Source organism: Microchirus variegatus (assembly GCF_963457635.1).
Source record: "Microchirus variegatus genome assembly, chromosome: 4".
Taxonomy (NCBI): Eukaryota; Metazoa; Chordata; class Actinopteri; order Pleuronectiformes; family Soleidae; genus Microchirus; species Microchirus variegatus.
The window spans coordinates 5,135,122-5,153,362 of NC_139805.1; the positions used below are offsets into that span (position 1 = coordinate 5,135,122).

The following is an 18,241-nucleotide window of genomic DNA, read 5'->3' on the forward strand; positions in this document are numbered from 1 at the left end:
AATATAACAAAGATAGTTAGATAGAGGGAAAAATAGTGGAGTAAAAGTTGCAAGAAATACAAATGACAACAAGTAAAGAGGGAGGTCACGAGTTTTGAGTCCTCTTTAAGAAGTGATTAAAACAATAGAGAAGTCATGGAGCCACAGAGCAGCAGCAGCAGCAGCAGTGTGTGTGTGTGTGTGTGTGTGTGTGTGTGTGTGTGTGTGTGTTGTAGTTCAAGGGTGTGTCCCTCCAGTGCGTGTGTGCGCAGTCAAGGAGGAGGTCTTCCCAGGCGAACTCAACCAACTCCGCATACACTTCTGTTTCGCCCCGCTACCTCATCACACATTTCTCTCCGTATTTATTTACCGGATCTTTTGACGACTTTTCTCCCGCTTTGCACAATATCTGTGAAATCTCGCTGTCGTCGCCGATCGAAACCAGAAGTGCCAACCACAGGAATCGGTTTGTGAACGCGCGCGCGCGTGTGTGTGTGTGTGTGTGTGTGCGTCTGTGCGCGCGGATTTTTCGTTTCCACTGCAGTTTAATTGCACTCTTGTGTCCTCGTGCCTCTCTCGGTGGAATTCCACTCGCGGTTCGACCATGTTTGAAGTGGCGAGGAAGCTGTTTTTCACGGACTGTCGCTGTGCGGGAGATGCGTCGAACACGTACGAGGAGCTGTTCGCCAAACTGGACGCGAACAAGGATGGGAAAGTGGACGTGTCCGAGCTGAAGGCAGGACTCGCTGCCATGGGCATCAAGACTGGACGAGCAGCAGCTCAGGTAAACAAGTCAACAGTAGAAAAAAACAAGAGAAGTTGTACTGCATTCCTCAATGAAACAAAAGAGGCTGTAATTCCTCAGTGTTAACCCTCCCTAACGTTAGAGAGACTTCACCTCAATCGACACCCTCTTGTGCCCTTAGGGCCATGGTTCTCAAACTGTGTTACGTGTACCACCAGTGGTACGCAGTGGCGGCTCCTCAAGAAAATTTCAAGGTGTTTTTTTCTGATAAGGATTAAGGCCACATTATACTTCTCCGACTGCGTATGCGTTATCCGTCTGCGTCACCGCGTAGACGCCTCGAGCCTTTATACTTCTGCGTCGTGGTGACCGACACGCGCTGCAATTTCCCGCCCGATCAGTAGGGGTCGCTGTGCAAGGTTGTTGTGCTTCTGGCTACAGTGAGCAATGGTGTCGAGAGAGAAAGACTGTTGTTGTTGAAACAGTGGCCGTTTATCACTTTTCTGTGTCACGGAGCGCAGTTTTAAGATCATTTGAGGCGAGAAATTGGCCATTTAGAGTCTAAACATGTGCTGTGTGTGTTAACATATGATGTATTTATAGTTTGGCAGTGGCGTTATCGGCGGGGATCAGCTCTGCCTCTGTGGGCGGTCGGGTGCCCACTGTGAGCCGGCACAGAGCAGCTTAGCTCGGCTTGTCCTGAGGACCAATCGCAGCTCTTGCCGTCTCCGTTGTCCCTTGACGGAGTGATGGACACTTAAAAAATATTTCGTGCAGTCGGAGACTACGTAGAGGCTCTTCGACAGGCTCTGCATCGACGCAGAGTCTCTGCGTAACCTACGCAGAAGTATAAATTGGGCTTTATGGTGACCCATTCAAGACAGTATCACTTTGTTGTTAGATGATTAACAGAGTCCTCCTTGTGTCGACTAGATGGCAACTTCATAAACAAATATTATTTACATGAATCTAATGCAGGGGTCTGCAAACCTTTAGGATGAAAAGAGCCATTTTGTCGTCTCTACACCCAAATAAAATTAATTTGGAGCCGCAAAAAAACACACAAGATGAAGATAATAACACGTATAACGTTTTTTATACAGACAAACTATTTACAATAGTAATAGTCTCTTTCATTTATGACATTTAAGAACTACAACATGTTCAGTGTATACCCAACCTCTAGACCCCGTAGACCTGGTTCTTCCATTGTTTCATTGTTTGTGGCAAACTAAAGAAATTAAAAATGAACCCACTTTGAAATAAATGAAGCAAATATTTGGATTGTATGTTGTTCATGCTCGAGAAAAAGGCATGTGGATCCAAAGATGGACAGGACACATCCAAACATGTACCGAATATTGCATTTTACGTCGACGTTGGATGTGATGTACAAGATATTAAAACACTTTTATTTGTCGCCTTGATCTCTAAAGCTACAAGGAGCCACTGCAGAGTGGCTGAAGAGCCACATGTGGCTCTAGAGCCGCAGGTTGCAGACCCCTGATCTAATGTATGATGCAAAATAGCTAAACAGGAGACAAGATGTGTCCAGCAACCACATAAAGACAAGGGCAGCATTTTAAGTCAAGTATTTATTAACTGACCAAGGATCAAGAGCTTTCACAACCTTTACCAGATACATACAACAAACATGTGACAAGATAGTGCAGTCAAATTATTCATTAAGTGTAAAGGAAAGTGCAGAATTGGATCTTTAGATGTGTTGCTAAATGCATCTATGAACAAAACATTCTTACAAAAAATGTATTTCTTTATTTATAAAGTTTATTTTGTCTGATTTGCGTAAAGTTTAACCTGCAGTTAAAGGGACACTGCGTAGTATTTATGGGTTTATGTGACCCAAAATCCACTCTTTTATACATATTATGTGCTCCTGCATTGTCTAGTCGCTGTATAATAGTTTTTGTTTCATTTTCGTATTGTTTCCAAAAGGCATGTAAAATAACATGGTCGCGGGCCGCTGTTGCATAGCCACTGTTAGCAGCGAGACGCCATGTTTCTACGGGAGCCTGTATAGACAAACCCGAGAGAACAAATCAAGCGTCGCTTTACTTGTAGCGGAAGTCCCGCCTCCACTGACGAAGCAGGAAGTCTGAGGTATAAACAGAGTGGAAAAGTACTGGTCAGCTGGAGAGAGCGCCGAGATGAGGCTGAGAGCGGATCTTTTTACGCGTCTAAAGGAACACCAGTACCTGACCGTACAACCGCAAAGAAAAGGAAACGCGACGCTGGACAACAAGGACGACATTTGACCGGCTGAGGATACCGTAGCGCTCAGGGAAGGGGGGGGGGGGTGAGCAGAGGAGCAGTTCGTTGTTGTAAATTTCAGCCTCTCCTCTAGATGTCACTATAAACTACTTACTTCACCTTTAAACCCTGAGCGATACAAACGTCAACAATTTTAGCAAACAAGCTAACAAACGTTGCCTCAAACGACTGTCGTCTGCTGCTACGAGCCATAAATGGCTAACTCTGAGCATGAACTCCATGGCGCTGGTAAAACTACATGAACTTACCAGTCAGTGCTGTTTTAAAACAGAGAGCTTCCCCCAGGGCGCTGCCACCAGAGAGGGGAACAACTTATTGGGAGACGTGAGTTGAAGATATCCCCTCCTCACCAGCTCAGTTTACGTATGATGCAAGTAAGTTTGTGTGAACCCAAAAATCCTCATTGAAAATGCACTGGAGGGTAAGTTTTCTGAAAAAAAAACATATTTTTTGTCAATAGGAGAATGCTGGGGCGATTCTCTATGTCAAGCAAATCGCCCCAAAAGAGGCGGGACCATAAATCATGACTTGAATCTGACAATTCTGATTGGACTATGACAGATAATATGTCTAGAAAACTGATTTGCTGGCTGAGACGGCTGAAAGTAATATTAGTACTAAGGATCTTTGGAACTGGTTAGGAAAAAAAATTCTCTTTCTGCTGCTAGTTGGTAGGGTGTCGCCCAAATCGCCCCATACACCGTCTGCCCATGACTTATAATGTAATACTGAGTGTGTAGAAAATGAAACAAATGACCAAATTATAATAATGTGGTTCCCATTGGTCCTTGAAATCCTTGAAAGTTTGTGAATATTGCCCTACATTGTCAGGGTGGCTAAAGCCCATTTATTATATAATTTATGCAGATATGCCCTCAAGCAAGTCATTAAACTTCAGACTGCCACGACATGTCAAGCCAGTATGTGAGCATTCCCGTCTTCTCAATTTTTAGGGGCACACACCTTAAAGGTGAAGTAAGTAGTTTATAGTGCCATCTAGAGGAGAGGCTGAAATTTACAACAAAGACCTGCTGCTCTGCTCACCCCCTCCCTTCCCTGAGCGCTACGGTATCCTCAGCTGGTCAAATGTCGTCCTCGTCGTCTTTCTCCGTGTCAGCAGATGAGGTTCGTGAGGCGAGGGATAGGGCTACTTTGATTTCCTGAACATTTCCTGATACACTTTTTTAGCAGAAACAAATCAACTTCAATTCAATCCAAACAACTATATTTGTCTCATTTGGGTCAATTTGTTGTGTCTTTTTTTTCTGTTTTTTGTAAACGTTTTCTTTTTTTTCTAAACTGTCTATCCATCCATCCATCCATCCGTCCATTATCTACCGCTTTATCCTCCACGAGAGGGTCATTGGGGGTGCTGTGCCTATCTCAGCTGACATAGGGCAATAGGTGGGGCGGGGTACACCCTGGACAGTTCGCCAGTCCATCGCACTACCAAAATTGTGGATAGCAATAATAACATGGCCTCTGGTTTATCATGTCAAAGCCCACAAACAAAAGGCAGTAGCACAAGTAGGGACGGCGCTGCTGATTGCGAGCAGCGAGCTACCGCTGTATGTGATATATCAGACTGAGTGTTTGCTCCGCAGACCTCCCACACAGGGATCAAGCCAACAGTGCCGAACTGTCGATCATTTAAAGATATTTAACAGTCAACAAAAATGTGGCTTAATCTCCTACAATTTATCAGGGAAATGTCAAAAAATCTCAATATTTAACTTAGTAGTCTGGTCCACGACAGAGACTGTGACACAGACACGGAGTCTGTGCTACAGTCGTGGAGGATGTATTTAAAATATTTTAATTACCTGACACTGAAACACTGTGTATGTGTGTGTAAAATGTCATGCATTTACACATAGTACATCATATGGATAATTATTTTGTCTTTAGTAGTTAAAAAAAAAGCAATACAATATTAAAAACAGAATAAAACAACATTAAAAACAGCACATGTTTAAAAGCCCAAACATATATTTCAAAATGGCTGATAGTACTTGTAAGTGACTTGTAAAAAAAAATAACCATCCAGCCTGTAGAGAGCAGACTGTAAAAGGGAAAAGCTGCATCGGAATTCCTCAAAGTGTCTCAAAGTTCAAACTGATGTTGTATTAGTTTGCAAAGGCCCCTCCCTTTGTGACCACATAACTCTCCCAGCTCTAATTGTGCAGGTGCAGGATGATAATATGATAAGAAGCCGTAAACGTGTACACCGGCTGCTTTTCGAACAGCGTTCATTCAAATGAACAAAGAATATGGCATTGAAACTCGTTTGTTATTGAGTCTTATTTTATTTTCCAAATTTAATTGCTGCCATATGGATTACATGTAGGGCGAGGCATGGAACCATAATAAACATGGCAATCGGAGATGGCAGAATTCAGCCCATTCATGCAAAAGGCCTCTAGCGCCCTCTGCTGGTCATAGTGGCAAGTGGAAGTACGGAAGCACAAACAAACAAACAGAACTGCCAAAAAACAATACTTATCCCTGCCACACCGTGGGGTGAAGTGATAAATATTTACCCGATGACTGAAATAGAATTTCTTTAGATCCTTAAACTCAAGCAACGTTGAAATTAATCACAATGAATGTATGTTGTGGTGAATTACACAGGATAAGGTTAATGTCACTCACGTTTCAGGCTCTTTAAAACTCTTAAATATAATAAAATAGAGAAAATATGAGACAAAAGCAAAATATACACGCAAATGAAGTAAAATATACAAATGAGAAAAACATGGACAGTCATTCAAATTACAATAAAATGTCATACAAATATATTATGATAAAATGCCAAGTGTAAGTGGAAACGCCACAGCTGTACAAAGAAGGAATACATCTCATATCTATATCTAATGTCTAACCAGAAAAAACAATAAAATCAGCAACCATCAACAGTGCAAATGGGCCATTTATTTTGCAAAGTTCAAAATAAATATTATATATGGTCTATTTGAAAATGTTTTTTGGGTCAATAAATACTTTTGTACACATATGATTGACTCATCTTAAGGAAAAGTCTGGTTTATCAATTCAAACCAGTAGCAGTACATGTTATATAATGTACATATTTCCTGTTGTCATGAATTGGGTCACAATCATTTATCATCTTGAAAAAGTGGGTCACCATAAATTAAGTTTGGCAAAGCGTCTTTTAAAGTATTGACTTGTGAAACCGTTAGTCACACTGGGGTTTGGGCAACAAATCCGGAATCAGCACGTTGCTATGCAACAGTGTGTGTCAACAACACCGTGACAAGAAGTAAAGGAACTCCGATCTCTTCCTGATCTGGGAAAGAGTTTATTTTCACCCAGAAAACAGAAGATTTAAAGCGGCACAAAGCATGTCGGGGTCAAATAGCGGCGGATAATCAGGCCGAGTCGATGAGCTCACACTGGAAGTGAGTTCATATTAAGGCGAGCAATATTTCTCTGTGCTATTCTGCCACTGTCTGGCAGAGCTGAGCAGCTGTTGGTTGAGGAGGAGATGGGAGACCTTCCTCATGTCAGAGCAGAACTAAAACCTCTGTCTCCACTCGATGAGGAGTCACACACATTGAGGACAGATGTAGGACACATGTAGGACACATGTAGGACACATGTAGGACACATGTAGGACAGATGTAGGACATGACGAGACTGGATTGATAGATTAAAGCGGAACAAGACCGGAAGTTCCTATTATCGCTGTTTTTTTGGTGTGTATCTGCGTCATTACCATGTTTATGAAGCCCTGACGGTTCGAAACAAACAGTTCAGCCATTGCTGAGAACGTTGTGTTTTATTGTAATCTCGGGGCTCAACGAGATCACTGAAAATCCCGTAATAGTTACGTAAGCAGCGGTTCTCCTGAACAACCGATAGTCCTGCTCCGGGCGGTAGTCCGGGCACATCCGGTTGCGTACATTGAACCGCAGAAGAAGAATAACGTCCGTTGTGGAGGTGTTTCACGAGCAACAGTGTCTTCTGACTCTGGGTCTGACTCCGGTTTAAAGTCATCAAAGGGACTGCGGCGGGGAGTCGTGACGAAGCTATTTTTAAACACTGTTAAAACAATGTTTTGATAATGAGGAGCAGTGCATCCGCAGTTCCAGAGGGGGGCGCTGCGCTTCTGAGAACGGATGTGCTGGATAGTACTGGCCAATCACAACACTCTGTCTTCTGCTGGTGAAAGTTCACTCTGAAATCTCACAGCAGAAAAACACTGTCAGAAAAGAGGATTTCTATCGGCTAGTTTGCCGCAACTAGGAGGTTTTTGACCATAAAAACAAGTTAATGTATGTAAGTAGACCTCCATAACTAACATTTATGTGCAACAGGACCACTCTATGTGACCTTTAAGATTCATATTCATATTTCCTTTCAGAAAATAGTTTCTTCTGGAGACTCGGACAAAGATGACGGGCTTGACTTCACTGAGTTTTCCAAATACTTAAAGGAGCACGAGAAGAAATTACAGCTGACCTTCAAGAGTTTGGACAAAAACAATGATGGTATGGTTTGATTTTCTTTTATTTCTTCAAATTCCTTTTTTTTTTCTCTGATTGAGTTATATTGTGTTGAGTATTGAGTATATACAGCACACATTCACACACACACACACTCGCAAACAGACGACTGTTTTCATTTTCAACAGGTAAGATAGACTTCCTGGAGATAAAGCAGTCACTTGCTGATCTGGGAGTGGACATCAGCCAGGAGAATGCAGAGAAGATCCTTAAAAGGTTTCTTTTTTTTTTTTCTCGAAAATATCGCACAAACATTGTCATTTTTAAGTAAAAGAAAGCAGCTTTAATGTGCTGCAGTATGCTGAGGGTGGGGACCAGTATTGTCTGTTCTGATAATAACCACTCTTGTGTGTCATTCAGCTGATAAAGATGGATGCCCCAGCTGGGGACTGTATATGTATATGTACTGGATCTATAGTGTGTATTCGAGTTGTCACAATACCAAAATGAGTACAATACCAGACAAAGTATCATGGTTCCGGGTAGTATCGCGTACTGCAGCCTTTTTTTTATTATTATTATTTTTATGAACTGCAATGTATTTGTGCAAGTTATACATACTTATTAATTTCTTATGATGTTATTTGGTGCATGATAACCAGGATACTGGTGAAGTAAGAATTAGACTGAATGGTTTTAGTTCATAACTCGGTCAACTCTTTAATTTATACTGTACCGTGGGTACCGTGCAACTCTAGTGTATATATCGTAGGTCTGTCAAATAATACATTTTTTTCAATAGATACAATTAATTGCATATTTATCACATTTTACAACAGTTTTCAAGTCTGTATTATCAATTTAAAGCAATGTTTAGCAGTGCATTTTGATTGGGGATCGAATGAACGCAAAGAAAGTTACATTAATGACCCTTAATTTCTAGATTTATTCGATTATTTCAAATCAAAAGAAGTGCACTGAGCCTGCGGTTACGCAATGTTTATTTTAGGAATGATAGTTGTCTGCACTGTTTCATACAGGCTGTTTTTAGGGTTGAGCAGGAGAAGCAGGCTGCAGCATTAACGAACGCAGGTCCTGAAGAGATAACAAATACAAGTACAAACACACACACACACACACAGAGTAGAGCCCTGGAGACCACTTTACCACTCACTTGAATAAAACTCACTACACATGAAGATCACCCTGAATAAACCAGTGTATATGTCATCATTCCATTTGAACAAAACCAAGAATATTGCAACTTTTTGTTAATTATTAGACAATGGTATTAAAATTGAGGGTTGCATCAGGAAATATTTATATACAGAAGTACAGAACTGCCAAGGGGCAGAAAAAATTTATGCGTATATAGAATAAATATCTATTTTTTTTAAATCCAAATACCACTTATATAGGCTAAAAAATGGGACGTGGAACAGACCGTTAACTATTACTTCTTGTCCAGTTTCCTGTGGCATATGGCTCAATGATTTAACTTGAATTTGACCAGATGAATTCAACAAACAGTCACTTTTATTTGATGAATGTAATGGCATTTATGTTCGTCAAGTCATTTACACACTAAACACAAAGATATAAACTTTAAAAAGTACAGGATAATTTTTGGGACGGCAAAACTTCCAGTTTTTTTTTTAGGATAAAATGAGGAAAAAAAGGTTTTTGAAGGCTTGAAACAGTTGTCATCAGATCTGTTGTCATATGACAATCTCTGATTAAATGAATGTTTAAATTTAAGCCATGAAGCTTTTTGTTTATTTTATTTTTATAGATGATAATTATTGTTATTGTTATTGTGATGATCATGAATATTTGCCTTGCCGTGTGGAAAACTATTGGTAAATATGTGTATAAACCCTGTCAATTTCCCTCAACATTAATCTAATTAATTGGCCTGTGAAAACTCTGCTGTGTGTATCCTTATATTCTGTAATTGGGTTTGGAGGAACAAATGAAACACTGTGAAACTACCGAGTCAGTATCTCTGCACGTCATCTTCCTGGGCATTAAAAATAATGTTTTGTCTGTTTGTCTTTGTGATGCAGTATCGACGTGGACGGCACCATGACTGTGGACTGGAATGAATGGAGGGAGCACTTCCTGTTTAACCCAGCCACAAATCTGCAGGAGATCGTCCGCTACTGGAAGCACACCACGGTGAGTCATAAGTGTCTGTGAGAGAACACACAGACAGAGAGAGAGAATGTTCTATGTATGGAGCTGCAGCGTTTTGTTTACTTAGAAGGGATGAGAGAGAGAATCTGCACAAATAGTTTAACTTTTTTTTTTGGTTTTCCATATGTTCAGATTCAGCCTAGACACAAACTTCATAGAGAGGTGTCACTTTTATGTAATCATGATGGTAGAATCTCAATATCATTATCAAAAGAGCTTTGCTATTATCTGTTTTTGCTGGGAATGCGCACGTCACCTGTGAAAAATTGGCAAGACGCCTGAACTCACTGGGTGTGTCTCTCAGGTGCAATGTTGGCACTTTCATTCATGCATGCATGAACATAAAACTCTAATTCAAAATGCACGTCAAGTGCTATGAAAACATTATCAACTGCCGTGAGAGACATTTTTAAAATGAGGGAATGAAGGACGTTGGTCAAACATTTTCAAGTGTCATTAAGAAATGTCAGAGATGAAAACACCCAGTTTCAGGTTTTTTTTTACAACAACAAAAAAAATCTGTTTTCCCTTATCCAAATGTGCCCTACTGTGAGTCAAATGACGCGTTTTGCATCACAGTAGGGCAAATTTTGAAATGGAAAACAGATTTTTTTTACAACTCAGTGAAAAACTGAGGGAGGGAAGCACCTTTTCTAAAAAATACTACTGCTATTCTAGCAATACAAAGCTACATTCAAATCGGTGAAGTATCCCTTTAATTAACATGAGTGGTGAGGAACGGCCTATTCAATGAATTCTTACCAATAGAGCCAACACTGTGACGGGGACAATAATTGCACGTCAAAGGCTAATCTCTGACATTTTCTGCACTGGCACAATCTGCAAGGTTAAATGAACCTGTCGCTGCTAAACTTGGCAGAGATAAGCTAATTTAATTTGGTGACCTGTGGAGGGATTAGCTTGTCAGTGGGATTGGATCAGGTCAAGAAAACTGAGGAAGCGACTCTAGAACAGGATAAGCCTGGAGTGAGAGTGAGGCGTATGTGAGAGTCAGTAAGATCTGTGGCAGAGAGAGCGTGGATCTGCAGACCCTCAGGTTTTGACTGGACTTCTTGTTAGTATAGTGTTAAGGATTGAGTTCAGCTCAGGTGGAGTTGGCCATGGCTCTGCAGCAGCAGTAGCAGCATCAGAAAGACTGGTTTTTCCTTAGTTTTGAGGACGATGGTGGGATCTATGAGATGGAGCTGGACACGGTAGGTTTGGGTGTTTTTGAACTCTCCAGTTTGCTACTTTGGTCATAAAGTCAATATCATGTAGGTGTACCGTGAACCTTCAATATAAAATTAGGTGCATTTCAGGTAATTAAGTCAACATCAATGTCGTCTCGAAGGTGATGCGTTGGTGTGAAAATAACTACTATAAAATAACTTCTCATCACAAGGATTTTCTTTCCACCCATGCTTTGATTCAACATGTTTCTTTAGTTGAATTGTTGCTGGCGCTGTATTAGGACCGCACAATAATATGTGAACGATATGTATCACAATTTATATCTCAATGTTCTTCCATTGTAGTACAATAGAGGTTCAATATATCAATATATCTATGCTAGGAGTGTCAAATGGAAAAAAAAGGTCCAATCCGGCCTGCATTTCACACTATGATTAGAATCTTATCACCATGTGATTAATATTTTTTTAATATTTTACCTGGGCTTTTTTGAATTCACTGTGATCATGTGGTAAGCTTAGGCATAATATTGTTGAAATTGCACTTATTTCAACATTATTATACCTTATTATTACACGTACACTTTCTCATGAAACTTCCGGTTGTTCATAATGTTTTGTGAAAAGATGTAAACAAAGGGAACTATTTGGAGTTCTTGTTGACTGAAACTGAACTGAAATGAGTTTGACACCCCTGAGCTATGCACTGTGCAAAAACACAAACATGCAATGACTTTGAATGTTTTACCTGCATTTACTAGATTTTTCTGGAACAAAATTCAGTATTTGTTGCCTGACATTTATCATGATTATTATCAGTCTGATACGATTACCTTTTTGGCCATTATGTCCAGTCCTATTCCTGACAATTAGTCCAAATATTCCTACTTTACATTTTATGTTTTTTGCAGTGCCATACAATGATATAACTAATCTCACAACACGGATGTGTGTTTATGCAAGAAAACAATGATATGGTGTGTGAATGTGCACCTGCTCTTAAGTTCTAGGTGAAGCTTTGTCACCTTGAAAAGCATCAAACTGAATTGAATGAATATATCCTTGACCGTCATCTAATTGCTCTTTACCCATGGGAAGGCGCTGGACATCGGTGACAGCCTCACCATCCCAGATGAGTTCACCGAAGAGGAGAAGACGTCCGGTGTGTGGTGGAAGCAGTTGTCGGCAGGAGCCATGGCGGGTGCTGTGTCCCGTACAGGAACTGCCCCGCTGGACAGAATGAAGGTCTTCATGCAGGTGTGCTAGTGTTTTTAATCTACTAACGTGTGTGTTTATTATTATCCAATATGATTTTTCAGGCCAAACGGAGACAGTTGTAGTGCGTATATTTTAATATACTGGGGACTGTGCCATATAAATACAGCAATACACATATAATTAACAGAATTACAAACCAGATTCTTAGTGTCTTTTTTAGATGGGCTTTTACTGAGGGTTGATTTTAATTTGTGTATGACAACTGTGCGTAGTATGTGTTCTTATTTTTCCTTGCTGTACTATTTTATTTATGATTGTACAGCAGTTTGTGATTTCTATCTGTGAAAAGTCCTACATAAATAATCTTTGCTCACTTATTCACTTACATATTTTACACATTGCCTGCACTTTATTATTTTAGTGTTTCTTTTAAAAAGGCTAATGGACACTTACAAATTCAATTGTTTTTATTTCTTACAGGTGCATGCTTCGAAGAGTAACAAAATCAGTCTGTCTGGAGGTTTCAAGCAAATGTTAAAAGAAGGAGGTGTAGCATCGCTGTGGAGAGGAAACGGTGTTAACGTCCTGAAGATCGCCCCCGAAACGGCCATTAAATTCACGGCGTATGAGCAGGTGAGTATGTTTGACCGCTGTAGGTTTGTCTGCGCTCATCCAAATACAAGTTCATTACAACGTGCTATGAGTAACTAGCGCACGAGCGCCAACTTACTCAGCGCCATGTGCACAGACGGCACAGTGACACATCAAAGTGACACTAACTGTTGCCGTGACATTAAAGGGTGCAGACACACACACGCACACACACACAAACATGTTTTTCTATCTTAGTGAGAATGAATCATTGACATAATGCATTTCCGAGCTCCTTACCCTAACCTTAACCATCACAACTAAGTGCCTAACTTTAACCCTTAAGGCCACATTATACTTCTCCGACTGCGTAATGCGTTATCCGTCTGCGTCACCACGTAGACCACTCGAGCCTTTATACTTCTGCGTTGTGGTGACGGATAGGCGCTGCAATTTCCCGCCCGATCAGTAGGGGTCGCTGCGCAAGGTTGTTTTGCTTTTGGCTACAGTGAGCAATGGCGTCCGAGGGAGAAAGACTGTTGTTGTTTAAACAGTGGCCGTTTCTCACTTTTCTGTGTCCCGGAACGCAGTTTTAAGATAATTTGAGGCGAGAAATTGGCCATTTAGAGTCTAAACATGTGCTGTGTGTGTTAAGATATGACTTATTTATAGTTTGGCAGCGACGAAGTCAGCAGTGTTCAGCTCCGCCCTCTGTGGACGCTCGGTGCTCACTGTGAGCCGGCACAGAGCAGCTTCACTCGGCCTGTCCTGAGGACCAATCGCAGCTCTTGCTGTCTCCGTTGTCCCTTGACAGAGTGACGGACACTTAAAAAATATTCTGTGTAGCCGGAGACGAAGCAGAGACTCTACAACAGGTTCTGCGTCGACGCAGAGGACTCTGCGTAGCCTACGCAGAGCACTTTACGCAGGAGTATAAATTGGGCTTTACTCTAATCTAAACCCATTTCTAACCCTAACCTTAAAACCAGGTCTTAACCCTGAAAAAGCCCTTTAAAGTTGTGGAGGCCAAGACAAAATGTCCCCACAAACTTTGCTTTTTTTTTGGATCTGACAAAGATATAAATACAAGTACACACACACACACACAGACAGATGTCTCTTGAGCTGGAGATGGTTATGTCTGACTTCTGATTACGTGTCTTTATTCCACACATAAAGCTTGAGATGTGTTGTTTCTGAGACACTTTTTATGATAATTACTGAAATCCTCTTTACATGCAGATACAGACATCCATATTTTAAGTTGTCTGGGGAAAGAAAAGAAGAAGATCGGTTGTCTTCTTATCTTAATAATGACAGACCTTGCCACAGATTTTCAGTTTTGCAGTGGTTATGGACCCCAAATCAGTTTTTTTTCCCCAGACAGCTTTATTGATTTTTTTAGAAGTAAATTATGGACTATGGATTTAAACTAAACTGGAGATCACTGACTTTTTCCATGTATGCCTCACTCCTGTGTCACTGTGTTACATCAGTATAAGAAACTGCTGTCCAGTGAGCCAGGCAAGGTCAAGACCCACGAGAGGTTCATCGCTGGGTCACTGGCTGGAGCCACAGCACAGACTGCCATCTACCCCATGGAGGTAGGCAGAGACGGAGCTAACGACCGAGAAACATGCACCGTTTCTATGGTTTCTGTGTTATATTGCACTTTTATTTACATGGGCCACATGATAGATGACGCACATGACCTAACGTGACCTGTGTTGTATGTGGCTGTATCTTTCTGTGTGCTCAAAGATTACAACATAATGCCAGAATTTGTTTTATTGAATGCCAGATTTTCAGAATGCAGTAAACGGACAGTTAAGAGGACATGCAAGTGTCACTCTCTCCCTTAGATCACTTGATTCACATTGTGCTAAAAGGTTGTTGCGCAGTTGTTGATCAATAATGACCAAAGATTCCTGCCTGAGTGTTACAAAATTAAAGTTTTAGAAGAAATTATAATGTCTTATGTGAAACAAAATACAGATGTTTAAAAAAAAAAGATTTTGACTACAACATATTACAAATATGAATAGAAAATTTGCTTTCGATCGTGTAATATTTACTTTAGCATGGCCATCCCACTTTATCACAACTCTGATCAGAATGTAGGGTCAAGCATTTCCAGCCACAGATTATACACATATATATATATGTATATACGTATGTATATGTATATATACATACATGTGTGTATTTATAGTATATAAAAACATATATATATTGAGATGGTCATAGAGAGTAAGTAGTCCACACCATCACAAGTGACCAAACTGACCTTGTAAAGCATCATAAAAAAAGCAGTATTTCTCTCTATTCAGGTGATGAAAACCCGTCTGACTCTGAGGAAGACTGGACAATACTCAGGAATGTTTGACTGTGCCAAGCAAATCTTAAAAAATGAGGGACTGAAGGCATTTTACAAGGGCTACATTCCCAATATTCTGGGCATCATTCCCTACGCTGGTATAGATCTGGCTATATACGAGGTATGTGGCATTTGAACAAATATTCTCTGGAAAGTATAGATGCATAATAAAACTTTCTTACACATCCCGTTTTCAAAATGCTGCTATTTGACGCAAGACTGTTGATAACACATGTTTTCAAATGACACACTGTACATGTATACTAACCTCAGAGCTTGAAGAACCTCTGGTTGTCCCGCTACGCCAAAGACACAGCCAACCCAGGTATTCTGGTCCTGCTCGGCTGTGGTACCATATCCAGCTCATGTGGCCAGATAGCCAGTTACCCGCTGGCTCTGATCCGCACCAGGATGCAGGCACAAGGTATGCTCAACCAAACACAAGTAAGAAGTGTCACATTGTGTTATTGAGGATTTGATGTCTTTTGTTACTAAACTTTTGTAAAATTCTTGAGAAAAATTCAAAAATGATGGACTGGCGATCTGTCCAGGGTGTGACCCCTGCTTTTCACCCTATGTTAGCTGAGATTGGCACAGCACTCTAAGCGACCCTCATGTGGAGGATAAAGCGGTAGAAGACGGATGCGGAGAAATAGAGCTTTGTGCACATGCACTTGTCATTGCGGTCGCCCCTCACGACTTCCACGGAAACAACTGTCACCAGCGAGTCACGTTTGTGTAACGTCAGCTTCTCAGTACCCTCGTTCCTAAACGGCTGAATAACCAAAGTGTACATATCAAAAGTAAAAGTTATCTTGGAAAAGGAAGCAGAAGCACACAATTCTACAGCCATAAAATCAAAAATAAATCCAGGCTGCCTGATTATCCTGATGGTCATAAGAGGGTTAAAGGTCTCAGCCTAAACAACGCATTATCCATAACCTGGACTATAACCAATTAACCAAAATTCAAATCTTCACCCTAAACTTTAACCAGTTCTCCTTCATTAGGGACCAGGTTTTGCTCTCTATGGACTACTCTGCAGGACTACTGGTCCTGACAAGATTAAGTGTTTATGCCAGAAAGGGTCCTAACACACACACACACACACACCTGATTCAAACTCTCTTCTCTCAGCGTCTGTGGCAGGCTCAGAGCAGCTGCCAATGAACCTCATGGTGAAGAAGATCGTGGAAAAGGAAGGCTTCTTTGGACTTTACCGCGGCATCTTGCCCAATTTCATGAAGGTCATACCGGCCGTCAGCATCAGCTATGTGGTCTATGAGTACATGCGTTCTGGCTTGGGGATTCAGAAGTAAGACGTGGAGTCGTCTGTGGTGACCAGAGAGTGAAAGTACAGCAGCAGTTTTGTATTTCAAAGCACTTCCCTCCTTACAAATCCAAGAAACTGTCCCGATAAGAATGTGTTTACCTGTAGCCTGTTTACCTGGACTCAGACTGTTGCAATGTAGGTGTTTTACAATGACTCCAGAACTGTGTCTAATCTTGCATAGGGCTGTTTAAAAGCAATATACATCTACAGTGTTTCTGTCTGTGTGGAGTTAATTCAGGCTGCATTTGTGGCGCCCTCACAGATTTAAGTGCACGGTCAGTCTCAGGCCAGTTTACTGACCTTACATTTAATTAACCAAAGATGTGAATAATTAAGCATAGACACATGGAGAGGTTTTCTATGATTATTTCAAGACATTTTTGCAATTTTGCTTTAAGTCATTCTCGGTCTTCACCGGGCATACACTATATGGACAAATGTATTCAGACGCCTCAACAAGGACTGTTATGACGTATTCAAAAACATATACAGTACTTTAATGTGGACTTTTGCAGCTATAACAGCTTCCACACGTCTTGATTTTCAAGTGTTTCCTTGTGAATTTGTATCCATTCATTCTGTATAGCATGTCTGAGGTCAGGCACTGATGTTGCACGAGAAGGCCTGGCTCACAATCCCTGTTACAGTTCATTCCAAAGGTGCTCGATGGGGTTGAGGTCAGCAGGGCTCTGTGCAGGGCCAGTCATGTGCTTCCACGTCAAACCATGGCTTTATAGTCCTTACTTTGTGGGGCACAGTCATGTTGGCATAAAAAAAAAGGGCCTTTCTCAAACTGTTGCCACAAAGTTGGAGGCATAGCATTGTCCAAAACGTCTTGGTATGCTGGAGCGTTAAGATTGTCCTTCATTGGAGATAAGAGTCCGAGACGCCTGAATTCAATACTTTTGTCCATGTGGTGTGTCTGATAATGTTTGACCACAAAGCACCCGACTCTTATCAGAAATTCAGGTTTGATATCACAATGGAATCATTCTAAATGCTGTTTTTACTGTCTCCTAGTCTAAAACTAGTCCAAAAAACCCCCCAAAAAGTCTCACTGTTCATTTCAGACATGGCTTACTGTAATCTCACCTTTGACCTTCACTGGTATATTTGAAACATGCATGTTTTCTTTGGCAGTCAATTTCTCTCAAGTGTTGCGTTTAGATTTTCAAGGAGATTGGTAAAACATTCAGTGCCTTATGTTATTTCTGTGTAATGTTTGTGAACGTTGTTCTTCCTTTGTCTTGCCTTTCTTTCCAGAATTTGGTGAATTAGATCATGGTGTTTACGGTAATAAAAAAAAATATTTGAATACAAACCGGAGACGGCGTGCTCAATCATGTTTTAAATTCAATTCATATATTCTATGAAAACCCTCTCTTTTCTCAACTGAGCACCGTCTCTCACCAGAGCCATGTGATGGTTTGCAGATGATCCTTGTTGGGTTTTAAGTGGAGATCACTTCAGTTCAGGGGGCGTATTTATCAAGCGAGTGCCATTTTACACTTAAGCCCTGAGAATTTGTGAAATTTAGTCCTACTCTCAAACTTAAGAATAAAAGCTATTTATTAACTTTCTTCAGTCTAAGAATCACTCCTACTCTCCCCGATATTTAAAAGGCCTCCAGAGGTGTCCTAAGTGGTCAGGACTTGCCAGCAGGGGATGGCACTGAGGTGAGAAGGATGTCCTGGCTTTGTTAGATGACGAGCAGCTGATCAAACGGCAGGGGCGGCGATTTATGTTTTTGCTGGCGGGTGCTCATCATCGTGCTTGCATGATTGTTGCTATTTTGACACGCGCACATTCGTCTCATAGCAAAACACATAAGATCAATTAACAGCAGCGGCCGCA

The 18,241-nt window shown here is 41.0% G+C and overlaps 1 protein-coding gene across 1 annotated transcript; it reads left to right on the top strand.

Moving 5' to 3' along the window:
- The first annotated feature begins 430 nt into the window (after positions 1–430).
- LOC310926476 (mitochondrial adenyl nucleotide antiporter SLC25A24-like) lies at positions 431–17,576 on the top strand. The gene is made up of 10 exons (XM_083888613.1): positions 431–763; positions 7,401–7,527; positions 7,671–7,758; positions 9,549–9,660; positions 11,967–12,125; positions 12,567–12,719; positions 14,174–14,281; positions 15,008–15,175; positions 15,328–15,478; positions 16,192–17,576. The coding sequence occupies exons 1-10, from the start codon at positions 584–586 to the stop codon at positions 16,371–16,373; spliced, it is 1,428 nt and encodes a 475-aa protein (XP_083744739.1). The 5' UTR covers positions 431–583; the 3' UTR covers positions 16,374–17,576.
- The last annotated feature ends 665 nt before the right edge of the window (positions 17,577–18,241 follow it).

What these genes read in the sequence shown, in the direction of transcription:
- LOC310926476 (XM_083888613.1), top strand. Translation starts at nt 584, where the DNA reads ATGTTTGAAGTGGCGAGGAAGCTGTTTTTCACGGACTGTCGCTGTGCG. An exon ending in GCTACTGGAAGCACACCACG is followed by an intron (nt 9,661 to 11,966) that starts GTGAGTCATAAG and finishes ACCCATGGGAAG; the next exon opens with GCGCTGGACATCGGTGACAG. An exon ending in CTGCCATCTACCCCATGGAG is followed by an intron (nt 14,282 to 15,007) that starts GTAGGCAGAGAC and finishes CTCTCTATTCAG; the next exon opens with GTGATGAAAACCCGTCTGAC.